We start from the raw sequence: 12,568 nt of genomic DNA, 5'->3' as shown, positions 1-12,568 counted from the left end.
CTGGGGAGCGTGTCTTTGGCCCAGCCGTGAGTGACGCATATGATGACCAAGGTGCTGGGCATGGCAGCGATTCGGGGCCCAAGAGCCCTGCAGGAGCCGGGTCCGCTGATGATCAGCCTCAAGGAGGAGAAGGGCAAGTGCCGGCCCAGTGCTGAGATGTTCCGCCAGCGCTTCCGACAGTTTGGCTACCATGACACCCCAGGGCCCCGCGAGGCACTGAGCCAGCTTCGGGTGCTCTGCTGTGAATGGCTGCGGCCCGAGATCCACACCAAGGAGCAGATTCTGGAGCTGCTGGTGCTTGAGCAGTTCTTGAGTATCCTGCCGGGGGAGCTGCAGGCCTGGGTGCAGGGCCATAGTCCTGAGAGTGCTGAGGAGGCCGTGGCTCTCCTAGAAGATCTGGAGCAAGAGCTGGATGAGCCGGGGCAGCAGGTAGGGCAGAAGTGGGGAGCCAGAGGGGACCTAAGGGGAGGGGGTCACGTCTGGACAGAAACAGCTGAACAGGTTTCTGAGCGAGCCCAAGCTGCTGTTTTCCTACTGGTCCTGCCTGCCCTTTGGTCTGGGAGAGGATCAACAGCTAAGTCTGGTGGTTCTTTCTCGTGCTAGGTCTCTTCTCGAGGAGAACAGAAGCCAGCGTGGCCAGAGACTACCTCTGCTGGAACAGCGAAGGAGTCTCCAAGCAGCACTCAGCCTGAGTCTGGGGATGCCAGCCCCAGATACGAGTCATGGGGGCCCCTTTACATCCAGGAGACGGGCGAAGAACAGGACTTTGTGCCAGAGCTGAGGGAGATCCCAGGTCAGGACTTTCTCTGACCCGGCTTGCTGGCTTGGGCCTCTATGCTTGAAAAGTGGCTGTTCTCATTCGTGGTTGGGAGCAGCTGTGAGACTTGCTACATTGAGACATTATCTGCCTTTTCACCTTGGCAGGGATATCTCAAGTGTCCTGCTCTGGTGATAGAGGACACATTCCTTTTGTTTGGGGGCTTTGACCTCCGTGCTCAGGGCTCACTCCTGGCTCTCCATTCAGGAATCATCCCTGGTTCTATGCTCAAGGATCATTCTTATTTTGTTTTGTTTTGTTTTGGGGCCACACCCAGTGGCGCTCAGGGGTTACTCCTGTTCTGTGCTCAGAAATCACTCCTGGCTCAGGGGGACCATGTGGGATGCCGGGAATCAAACCTAGGTCCGTCCTGGGTCTGCCACATGCAAGGCAAACTGCCCTCCCGCTGTGCTATCTCTCCAGCCCTTCAGGGGATCATTCTTGGCTCTACTCCGGGCTCACTCCTGGCTTTAGGCTCAAAGATCCTTACTCTCCTTACCCTTGCAGGCCGTGGCCCAGGTGCCCAGAACGAGAACTCAGCTGAGAAACGGAATGCTGAAGGCTGTCAGAGGGACATTGTCCCCGTGGTGATCACCAGCCCATGTGAGGCCAGGCTTGAGAAGCAGTGGAGCAACCCCAGCAAGGAGAGAGGAGCGACAAGTCCCCCGCGAGGCCCGGGGGCCAAGAGGGGAAGAGATTTACTCTCCAGCAAGCCGGGTCCTGGCGAGCGGCGCTACATCTGTGCTGAGTGTGGCAAGGCCTTCAGCAACAGCTCCAACCTCACTAAGCACCGGCGCACACACACGGGCGAGAAGCCCTACGTGTGCACCAAGTGCGGCAAGGCCTTCAGCCACAGTTCCAACCTTACACTCCACTACCGCACGCACTTAGTGGACCGGCCCTATGATTGCAAGTGCGGGAAGGCCTTTGGCCAGAGCTCGGACCTCCTCAAGCACCAGCGGATGCACAGTGAGGAAGCCCCGTACCAGTGTAAGGACTGCGGGAAGGCCTTCAGCGGCAAGGGCAGCCTCATCCGCCACTACCGCATCCACACCGGGGAGAAACCCTATCAGTGCACCGAGTGCGGCAAGAGCTTCAGCCAGCACGCAGGCCTCAGCTCGCACCAGAGACTGCACACGGGCGAGAAGCCCTACAAGTGCCAGGAGTGCGGCAAGGCCTTCAACCACAGCTCCAACTTCAATAAGCATCACCGCATCCACACAGGTGAGAAGCCCTACTGGTGTGGCAGCTGCGGGAAAACCTTTTGCAGCAAGTCCAACCTCTCCAAGCACCAGCGAGTTCATGGCGGTGAGGGTGAGGGGCTGTAGCGTACCAGGGTTTCAGTGGCTGAATGGGAACCCTCAGTTTGTGGGCTGAACCCCCCTGGGATGTTCTTACTTGCCAACTGCTTGGGACAGGGCCCCCTCTCCTATCCTGACCCAGCGACTGAGTCGTTGTTGCCTTTGGTAAAACAGTATATGTGGCCAGTATGACCAAGACCCACAAACTCTTGAACTGAACTATATCCCCAAATGACTGTAAAGAATCAAGCTGCACCAGACAGGACTGAACCCAGTTCAAACTGACCTGTGTAATGGCTCAGACTATCCCTTATAATAAACACCCTAGCTGGTTCTGACTTGTGAGTCACACTTGGCTGTGCTGGGGTGGGGGGGTGTTTTCTGCCTCTGTCAAGTGGATCCTGCATTCACCTTACCCAATTCTTTGTCCCTGAATGTTTGGGGTTTGGGACCATACCCAGCAGTGCTCAGGGGTGACTCCTGGCACTGCTTAGGACTTTATAGGATGCCAGGGATCAAGCCTGAGTCTGCCTTGTACAAGGCAAGTACCCCTCCACTGAATTACTGCTTCAGCCCTGGGTCCTCAGTATAAATGCTTTGTGTGCACTTTAGAATGCCTTGTCCAGGCTCAGGGTTATCTCAGAAACGGCTACTATGACCCTCCTGCCCATATCTAACTCCCTCATCTGGAGATGTGAGAACATGGCTGCAGAGGCGGGTACCAGGTGCTTCAGGGTTAAATGTGTTTGATTATGGTGTTCTTTGATACATATATAGGAGGGCCCTGCAACAGTCATGGTACAGTTAAACAGTCCCCACACCCAGGTCACTTCTGGTGGGCTCAGGAACTGTATAGGATGCTGGGGACGGAATTCAAGTTGACTCTAAGGGTTGTAAGGCCCTCCCTGTTCCAGCCCATTTTGGGATAAACATCACCCCAAACTCCTTTCATATGGCACCAAACCACTTGGAGCTAACCAGCTTTTGGCAGCTGCTTGAATTTCCTGGGGCCAGTTCACAGGCACCCTCCCCAGCCAATGGGCATCATTTCTGTGTAAGCCTTGGTGGGGGTGTTTCTAAAGGGCTGAAGATCTGTCAAACTAGTGCACAGATCAGGAATGGATGGCATAGTGGGTTGGCCACATGCAAAGCCACTGCCATAGCACAATTCCTATCCCCAGCCCTTAAGATCACTCAAAGTAAGAAATTTTTAATTTGAAAATATTTTAAGTTTTTGGGGCCGGAGAGATATCATGGAGGTAGGGTGTTTGCCTTGCATGCAGAAAGTTGGTGGTTCAGATCCCGGCATCCCATATGGTCCCCTGAGCCTACCAGGAGCAATTTTTGAGCATAGAGACAGGAGTAACCCCTGAACACTACTGGGTATCACCGAAAAAAAAAAAATTAAATTTTTTCCTTTTGGGTTTGGGCCACATTCAGTGGCGCTCAGGTTACTCCTGGCTCTGCACTCAGAAATTGCTCCTGGCAGGCTCGGGGACCATATGGGATGCCCATAGGTATTGAACCTGGGTCTGTCGAGGGTTGGCCACATTCAAGGCAAACATTTCTACCTATGTGCTATCTTATCTCTCTGGTCCTAAAATATTTAAATTTCAAAAAAAATACTTAAGAATTAACAATAGGGGACGGAGATATAGCATGAAGGTAAGATGTTTGCCTTGCATGCAGAAGGACGGTGGTTTGAATCCTGGTATCCCATATGGTCCCCCGACCTGCCAGAAGCGATTTCTGAGCCTAGAGCCAGGAGTAACCCCTGAGCACTGCCGGGTGTGGACCCCCCCCCCCAAAAAAAAAGAACTAAAAATAGAGAAAAAAGTTGGGGAGGTTGTTTAGAAACAACCTCTAGGGCCCAGAGAGGTAGCAGTTTATTATCATACATGCCTTGCAGATTTGAGGTGGCATGACCCCAAACTCCCCGAACTCTCTGCTCCCCACCTGCCCGCATAAAGACCAGTGTGCCCTCACCAGGAAATCAGAAGGTGCCCCTGTGTATGTATATGCTTGTGCTTTGAACCACCTGCCATTTCCAATGGCAGAAACAAATCTCCGAACGACTATACCAGACACTATCCTACAAAACTACTCTGTTTAATAATAGTGCACTTCAGTGAAGCTACAGGGCAAGAGGGACTGCCAGGCTCAAGGCTGCCCTCTAGCCTAACCTGGCAAAGAGGGGACAGAGGTCAGAGGTGATACAGAGCAGGGCAAGCTGGCAGAGTGGATCCTTTAGAAGGACAAAGTAATGAGGGATCCGGACTCAAATCACTTGCCCTACAGAACTGGCCAAGAGGACAGTTGAGTACTGCCCATGGGAAGATGAGGCTTCTAGCCACCCTGTTCATGGGCACTGGTGTCCAGCTGCCCAAGAGCCCCGAAGGACCAGGTTTCTCTGCTCTATGCCACTACCCTCCTGGAACCCTTTTCCTGAAGTGGGAGACATAAAGTAGTCCCAAATGAAACCAGGGGTGCCAGCAAATAGCAGGCTCAGAAGGTGCTTCCGCTGCCCTCTGGCCCCTGCTTGAGAATCCTGGGGAGGCTACTCCCTCCTGGTACAGGAAAAAGGCCCCTCAGGTGTGAGAAATTATGTCTAGTGCAAACACTGGCCCCAGAATGCCCCTGACTCAACACTTGGGGCCTGGCTCGCCTCCTTCCCTGAGTGGACCCAGGACATGGGCTGGGTTCACCCAAACCAAGCCAGGACACTCACTCCATCTGCACCTGTGTGTACAGTAAAGTGAGACCCACTGTTGAGGCGGAGAGTGAGGCAGAAATTGCATGGACCCACGCCCGGCCCTCTCAGCTGGGCGGTGTCACATTGAGCTGGGCAGTGACCCGGAGAGAGCTTCTGTTCATGCCCATGACATTCAAAGGCTTGCCTCCAGTGTGGATCCTCTGGTGGCGGACCAGGGCTGAACTGTACCTGAAGGCCTTGCCACACTCACTGCACTCATACGGGTTTTCGCCCGTGTGGATGCGCTGGTGCTGAATCAGGCCCGAGCTGTAGGTGAACTTGCCGCCACACTCCATGCACTCGTAGGGCTTCTCACCCGTGTGGATGCGCTGGTGTTGGTAGAGGTGCGAGCTCTGGCTGAAGGCCTTGCCGCACGCGCCACACTCGTACGGCTTCTCCCCTGTATGGATGCGCTGGTGGTGGATAAGTGTGGAGCTGCGGCTAAAGGCCTTGCCACACTCATGGCACGCGTACGGCTTCTCGCCCGTGTGGATGCGCTGGTGGTGTGTGAGTGTCGAACTCCAGCTAAAGGTCTTGCCACACTCACCACATGCATATGGCTTCTCGCCCGTGTGGATGCGCCGGTGCAGGATGAGCGCCGAGCTGCAGCTGAAGGTCTTGCCGCAGTCGCCGCACTCGTAGGGCTTCTCGCCTGTGTGGATGCGCTGGTGCTGGATGAGATGTGAGCTCTGGCTGAAGGCCTTGCCACACTCGCTGCATTCGTATGGCTTCTCCCCAGTGTGGATGCGCTGATGCTGGATGAGGTCTGAAGTCCGATTAAAGCTCTTGCTACATTCGTCGCACTTGTGGGGCCTATCTCCGGCCGGGAGCCTGGGATGGGCCAGCAAGCTGGGACTCCTGGGGAAGCCACTCCCCAGATCACTGTACCTCTCACTCCTCCCTTCTCCCGTGGTGCTGAATTTGGCTTCCACTGGCCTGAAGTCTGGCAGCTTCCTCTTCAGCCTTGGCCCAGATGGGATCCCTGGCTGCCTCTTTAGACCAACTCCTTCGTAGGCTTCGTCAAACCGCAGACCCTGAGAAATGTCCTTCTGGAGTCTCCCCAACAGCACCCGCCGGGACCCAGGCTCTTCAGAGATGTTTCCACGGAGCTCCGCCCGGGTCTCCCCATCTACCATGACACAGAAAGACAAACGTCACTAGCTTCCGGGGAAGAGGCTAAACCAAAGCCACAGGCCTTGCACCCAAGATGACTGAGACTACAGCTCCAGGCAGCGGAGGCAAACAAATGTTAAGGCAACAAGAGCTGGCAGCCTGTGGGGATGGGGTAGGGAAAGCCAGGGAACCACCAGCAGAGGTGGAAGAATCAGAGAGAAGTCGAAATGGGACCCCCATGGCTCTGCTCTTGTTCAACAGAATCTTATGTAGTCTGAAAGCAAAGGTGGATAGGAACAGAAGGGAAGGCTGGGGAGAGGTGACAGCCAGACAATTCAGGGGTTATAGGGAAGAACAAATATGAGCCAGCCAGTGCTGGAGTAATAACACAGTGAGGAGAGCACTTGCCTTGCCAATCTGGGTTCGCTCTCCAGCATCCTATATGGTTCTCTGAGCACTGCCTGCTGTGGCCCAAAAACAAAAAACCAAAAACCAAAAAAAAAAAAAAAAAAAAAAAGCCAGCAAAGGCTGACGGGGCATTTAGGATCCATGATAAAGAGTACGGGGCAAGGGGCCCGGAGAGATAGCACAGCGGCATTTGCCTTGCAAGCAGCCGATCCAGGACCAAAGGTGGTTGGTTCGAATCCTGGTGTCCCATATGGTCCCCCGTGCCTGCCAGGAGCTATTTCTGAGCAGACAGCCAGGAGTAACCCCTGAGCAACGCCAGGTGTGACCCAAAAACCAAAAAAAAAAAAAAAAAAAGTATGGGGCAGGAGGAAGCAGGAAGCAGCAGGGGAGCCCCCTCCCCCCAATCAGCTAGATAGCTGTTACTCTTAGACAGCCTCCCTGTGTGACAACTTTCATGGCTAATATCGTGATATTTTTTCCTTCTTTTTTTGCAATATTGCTTCTAAAAAAAAGCTCAGGTGCAGATGCAGTAGATGGTGAACAGTTCCTAGTCTGCCAAGTAGACACACCCCAAGTGTTAGAGACAAAAGTGTCCTTTCCCTCATCAAACAGACTACTCAGGGCCTCTATGCTCTTAGGTTCCCGTAAAACCAGGACCCTCAGTTCTTCCTCCCACTCCAACATTGTGTCAGAACTTAGAAATGCAGGGCCAGAGCGATTGTAGAGCGAAAGGGCATTTGCCTTGCATGTGGCCAAACCTGGGTTCAATCCCCAGCATCCTATAATAGTCTCCCAAGGGCCTGGAGAGATAGCACAGTGGCGTTTGCCTTGCAAGCAGCCGATCCAGGACCAAAGGTGGTTGGTTCGAATCCCAGTGTCCCATATGGTCCCCCGTGCCTGCCAGGAGCTATTTCTGAGCAGACAGCCAGGAGTAACCCCTGAGCACCGCCGGGTGTGGCCCAAAAACAAAAACAAAAAAAGTCTCCCAAACCTGCCAGGAGTAATTCCTGAGTGCAGAGCCTGGACTAACCCTGATTATCACTGGGCATGCCTCCCCAAAAATAAGTGGCATCAGAAAAACAGTCTAGCATGAGGCTTTAGGTTTGATCCCCATCACTGCATGGCCCTACCCTGTGCATCACTATAAGGGGCCCTGATGTGGCCCCTACTAAAAAAAATCAGAACATGGACAAAAGGGTGACACTTGGACTTCAAAGCCCACAGGTCCACTACAGGGACATCTGCAAAAATGTCACCTTTGCCCTTTCTCCTCCCCCAAAGAACAGGAACACTCACCAGGCAAGTTAAACCTACTGGAGACTAGTTAGTTTTTACAAAGTGAAAATCCCCACACAAAGGGAATCCCTCTTACTTGTCAGGCTGTTTTGAGATAAGTCAGCCTGTTGTAGGCCCTGCCTAGGAGCCAGCGAGAGTTGGGAGGCCATGGCTGCACCAACTCACCCAGAGAGAACACGTTCCCGTAATTCTCCAACATCACGTCCCGATACAGGTCTCTCTGCGCTGGCTCGAGGCGCTTCCACTCCTTCCGGATGAAGTAGACCGCCACATCCTCGAAGGTCACCAGCTCCTGCAACAACACATTCTCCCTTGTGGGCAACTCGTACCAAAGAAACCAAATATGGGGCCAGCGTGATAGGACAACCAGGAGGATGCTTGCCTTACATATGGCTAACTGTTGTTTTTTTCCCAACTGGGGTTCAATTCCCAGCATTCTATATGGTCCCCTGAGCACTGCCAGAAGTAAGCCCTGAGCATTGCCTGATGTGGCCCCCACCCCAAAGAAACGGGCCAGACAATTGGAGAGCAGATATTTGCCTTGCACACGGCCAACCTGGTTTTGATTCCTAGCATACCATATTATCTCCTAAGCCTACTAGGAGTAATTCCTGAGAACCAGGAAAAACTCCTGAGCACCACCAAGTGTGCCCAAACAACAAGAAGACACCCAAATAGGGCTGCAGCAGAACGACGCAATTGTGGAAAGAGGTCCAGAGGGGAGGACACCAGGATGGCATGAGGATTCAGGAATGTAGCCCCATACAAAAGGCAGGAAGTGACAAGAAAGAGCAGAGCTCTCACTCAACTCACCCACCTGTGACTTGGCCTTTAGGAGCGTGGCAGCCAGCACCTCCTCGCTGAGGCTGTCCTTGTCAGCAAACATACCAACATCAGAGGATGGGAGTGCTAGAGGGAAAGACAGGACCCAAAGTGAATCTAGTTCTCTGACCTCTGGAAACTCACACCTCCAGGAGCACTTTTGGTGAGGCCATTTAAGTATACATGCAGACACTTACAGACATGAGCAATGGGACACCCAAGGCCCACAGCACTGCTGTCTCAGACCTAGTTCCACTCTCTAGTGTGAATCAACATGCACACATGCACTCACTCTTCTTCACCACCTTCCGCTCAGAGAACTGCATCTACCCTCCAGCACAGTCAAACAAAAAGGTCCTTCCAGGCTATGCCTGAAAGCAGAGGAAAGTGAAGCTTGTCAGAACTGTAGCAAATGCCAAAACTGGAACACCATTCAGGAGAGCAAAACCCTACTCCTTCCTTTTGCAGGGGGCCCACAAAATGAGACACCCCTAAAACCATGCTCTCAGGAGCATAAATGAGGCCTACATGGTTTCCATGAAAGGAAATGCCAGGAATAGGCTAGCTCACCTGAGCTGCCCTTCAAAACTGCCTCATCTGTCCAGCCCTGTGTCCAGCCACAATTGAATTGCACACACCAACCACTCAGCAGCCTCACCAAGTAAAACTGCCCATCTACCATGTGGACTTTGGTGACCTCCTGTGCCCCACTGTTCTTACCGCTCTCCAGCACAGCCTGGGGTTCCTGAGCTGCTCCATCTGCCTGGGTTTCCATCGGTGGGGCTGGAAGGTCTAGGTTGAGGCTTCCAGTCTAACTGCAGAGCATGTGAGGTTTGGATAAGAAGACGCAGCAGAAACCAAAGTTCTGGGGCACATCATTCTTATTTGGTTTGGGGACCACACCTGGATGCGTTCAAGGGTTACTCCTAGTTCTGTGCTTAGGGATCACTCCTAGTGGGATCAGAGAACCATGGGAGGCCAGGGATTGACTCAAGTTGGCTGCGTGCCAGGCAAGGTCCTCCCCACTATCAGTCTGGCCTCTGTGTTGGGACTTTCTGCAAACATGAGTGCCCACAATGCCACAGGCTTTTAGAAGAGCCCAACTGTGCTGCACCACGGCCACTGTCACAGAACTACCACTAAGGGAAAGTCCTGTCTTGGCCGTTCATTCACTGAAAATCAGCTTAAGAGACTCAATCCTGGCACAGGTGACCAGCAGTCCTCAACGAAGAGACATTGAGACAACAGGGAGACTGTGCTCCAGACCCTGACCCCTAGATTGGGACAGGGAGAGACTATTAGAGCCCCCGGTGTGAGTGTGTGTGGGCGCGCATGTTGGGGGAGGTAGTGTGTGTTTGTGTGAGCTGCCGGTGTGTGTGTGTGCACATGCATGCTGGGGGAGGTAGTGTGTGTGTGTGTGTGTGTGTGTGTGTGCGCGAGTGCATGCACCCGTGCTGGGGGAGGTACTACCCCAGTATTATCACAGTGAAAAGCACAGGCTCAGGCATGTCAAGTCAAGTCAGCTTCTTGTTTCAATCAGCACTTCACCAGGATCATGTTTATAAACACCCTGTTGTCCCCCAGTATACTAGCTCTACCAGAAAAAGAAAGTGGGAGGCTCTGGCTCCCAAGAAAGATGCCCCATCAAGGTGCATTGCAGAGAATATGGACTCGGTGTTACATCAGTTAATGATGAAAAAGCAAAGAAACAAACTCCAGTCACTGGAAAGCTGGAGCTTTCTGGAGAGAAAGCTGGAGAGAAGGTGTGTACAGTTCTTGCCTTACATGTGGCCAACCCAGATTCAATCTCTGGCACCCCATATTGTTCTCTGAACACTGCCAGGAGTAACTCTTGAGTGTAGAGCCAAGAGTAACCCCTGAACGATCACCAGGTGGCCCCAAAACAAAAATATATAAACAAAAAGCAAGTCAGAAAAATAATAATAGTAACAAAAACAAACTCTCATTTTCTGTGGTTAAGAGCTGGGGAAGGCCCAGTCTGCCCAGGCTATCAAGTTCAGTTTTTTTTCTTTAAGCAATAAAATGTTTCCTCCACCACCACAACCCCCAAAAGTGAAGGGGCCAGAGAGATAGGGCCATAGGTAGGCTTGGCTTACACACGATGTCCCAAACTCAATCCTCAGCTTCAATATGGTACCCAGAGCCCTGCCAGGGCTAAGTCCTAAGCATTACGGAATATGGCGCCAAAACCAGGTTCAGTGTCCACAGAGCCCTTCTCATTCCAGGGGCTGCTGTGGGTCTGGCAGACACCTAGTGCCAAGACCTGTCGAGAGCTTTACCTGCTGGCGTTTGGCAGCGTCCCGCCCAAGTTCCTGGGGATCGGATCCTCACTTGTAGCTGAGGCCAGGGCTGTGTGATGAAAAGGAAGGAAAAAAATATATATAGGTAGAACGTCAAAAGTTCCTGTCAACTTCCAATTCTAACCCACTCAAAGAAAGCAAGTAAACATAAAGCCACACCTGGACTAATGGATGGCAACGAGGAGAGGAGAAAAGAGGGCTGAGGTACCCATGTCTGCCTCCCATGGAAAGGGGCCGTGGGCAACTCCTACTAGAATGCCAGCTGACTTTCCCGGCTGCCCTCCCTGGTACCCAGGGCTGTGCCCACACAAAAAATGCAAGTCCAGAGGAAGAACCCAGAATCCCAGGGGATCGAGGCAGAACTGAATCTTCTTCCGGGCCACGGATGCTGCAACCCACCGCGTGTCCAAAAACTCGGCTGGGGCATAAATACCTTCAGTGCCTCTAGTTCGGGTCGCCAGTCGGGGCCTACTCCCCGGACCGGGTGAAGCGGGGATCGATTTCAAAGGCCAGCGGGGGTCGACTGGAGGGGAGTGTAAGAGGAGGACCGAGCTCTGGCGTTGCATTCGGGGCCAGCCCTGTCCCTGAGATCCAAGCCCAGACTCAGGGACAATCCCTTGGCGCCGGCCAACGCTGTCAACCCCGAGATTAAGCGTCTCTGGCTGCTGTCAACAGCCGATTGCTGGCCAGGGGGCCACCGGAGGCCATATGGGGTCAAGGCTTTGGCCCGTAGCGGCGGTGTCCTCCCGAGATCTGGGTCTGGGCGGGCCCGGGCACCACCCACAGCCCCCGGGGAGGCCGCACTCACCCTGCGGGGAGTCAGGCACGGGAGATCTGGGGGGTCGGACAGTGATCAGGCCCCGTTGGACCCTGTCATAGACCCACACACCGGGGACAGAACAAAGAACGGAAGTGGCCCTCAGTTTAGCTTCCGGGTCGGTCCAGCTCGGCTCTCCCTCGACTCGATGTCTCCTACACCCGTTCGTTCTCTCTAGGAAGACAGGAGGTCTTCCCCTCTCGGTGGTTTTCGGACTCTGGGCTCCGCCCGCCTCTGTCTGTTCCACCCACTGCCTGCCTGGGAGGGATCTCCTCCTATGGGACGTTCGAGGCCGAATCGGGAGCCGCTCATGCATGCTGGTTGCAGTCCCTCCTCAGTCTTTTTTAGGGTCCCCTGCAGACCCAAAAGGGGGACTGCAGATTCAGCAATCTTAAAAATTCAACCTTCCTAGAAATTGCCAAGTTAACCTAGGCCGTGCTTCCCAGCAGAGCAAGTCTGCACATGTTCTGTGAAAAAAATGCACCACTAAGGAGAACCAGGGAATTGCTTATGCCTTGGGTATTTGGGCAAGGCATGACCAAATAAAATCGTGGCCACACTGCCTGTGATCCTGGTGCCACACAAAGTCTTGTGTCTGCTTATTGTGTGTCACAAATTCTAAATGTGTTGCCCAATTGACAGAAACAAGTGTTGGTGCTTAAAACAAACAGAATGTTGTTCAACGAACAACATGAGCAGATGGTGAAGCCCCCCATACCTGCATCTGGTCTTACTCAGATTGCCTTGAGCCTTGTCATGTTTCTTTGTTACAGTTCAGACTTGGGCTGTCAGCCAATGCTCATGTCTGACCAATGACAGATAATAAAAAACTATAGACACCATCTTGAGAATGACGGTCACATTGACTCTGACAATTGGGTCCCTCCTGCAGCACAACGATATGACTCAGTGGCACCCAAT

General features: G+C 53.2%; 2 protein-coding genes across 2 annotated transcripts; one reads left to right on the top strand and one right to left on the bottom strand.

Annotated features, from left to right (window-relative positions):
- ZSCAN21 (zinc finger and SCAN domain containing 21) lies at positions 1-2,456 on the top strand. Its single transcript, XM_049788641.1, has 3 exons — positions 1-429; positions 604-793; positions 1,325-2,456. Exons 1-3 carry the CDS (start codon positions 40-42, stop codon positions 2,143-2,145), a joined length of 1,401 nt encoding a protein of 466 aa, XP_049644598.1. The 5' UTR covers positions 1-39; the 3' UTR covers positions 2,146-2,456.
- A 2,149-nt stretch (positions 2,457-4,605) lies between these two features.
- On the bottom strand, positions 4,606-11,477 carry ZNF3 (zinc finger protein 3). The gene is made up of 6 exons (XM_049788646.1): positions 11,264-11,477; positions 10,810-10,879; positions 9,230-9,324; positions 8,505-8,596; positions 7,853-7,979; positions 4,606-5,999 (listed from the first exon to the last, which is right to left on the bottom strand). Exons 3-6 carry the CDS (start codon positions 9,282-9,284, stop codon positions 4,936-4,938), a joined length of 1,338 nt encoding a protein of 445 aa, XP_049644603.1. The 5' UTR covers positions 9,285-9,324; positions 10,810-10,879; positions 11,264-11,477; the 3' UTR covers positions 4,606-4,935.
- Between the last annotated feature and the right edge of the window lie 1,091 nt (positions 11,478-12,568).

This window comes from Suncus etruscus, chromosome 15 (genome assembly GCF_024139225.1).
Source record: "Suncus etruscus isolate mSunEtr1 chromosome 15, mSunEtr1.pri.cur, whole genome shotgun sequence".
NCBI lineage: Eukaryota > Metazoa > Chordata > Mammalia > Eulipotyphla > Soricidae > Suncus > Suncus etruscus.
Note: the sequence above shows the minus strand (reverse complement) of the source record. Positions and strands in the feature narration are given on the sequence as shown.

What these genes read in the sequence shown, in the direction of transcription:
- ZSCAN21 (XM_049788641.1), top strand. Translation starts at nt 40, where the DNA reads ATGATGACCAAGGTGCTGGGCATGGCAGCGATTCGGGGCCCAAGAGCC. An exon ending in TGGATGAGCCGGGGCAGCAG is followed by an intron (nt 430 to 603) that starts GTAGGGCAGAAG and finishes TTCTCGTGCTAG; the next exon opens with GTCTCTTCTCGAGGAGAACA. An exon ending in AGAGCTGAGGGAGATCCCAG is followed by an intron (nt 794 to 1,324) that starts GTCAGGACTTTC and finishes TTACCCTTGCAG; the next exon opens with GCCGTGGCCCAGGTGCCCAG.
- ZNF3 (XM_049788646.1), bottom strand. Translation starts at nt 9,284, where the DNA reads ATGGAAACCCAGGCAGATGGAGCAGCTCAGGAACCCCAGGCTGTGCTG. An exon ending in CCAGGCTGTGCTGGAGAGCG is followed by an intron (nt 8,597 to 9,229) that starts GTAAGAACAGTG and finishes CTTTCCCTCTAG; the next exon opens with CACTCCCATCCTCTGATGTT. An exon ending in TCCTAAAGGCCAAGTCACAG is followed by an intron (nt 7,980 to 8,504) that starts GTGGGTGAGTTG and finishes GTGTTGTTGCAG; the next exon opens with GAGCTGGTGACCTTCGAGGA.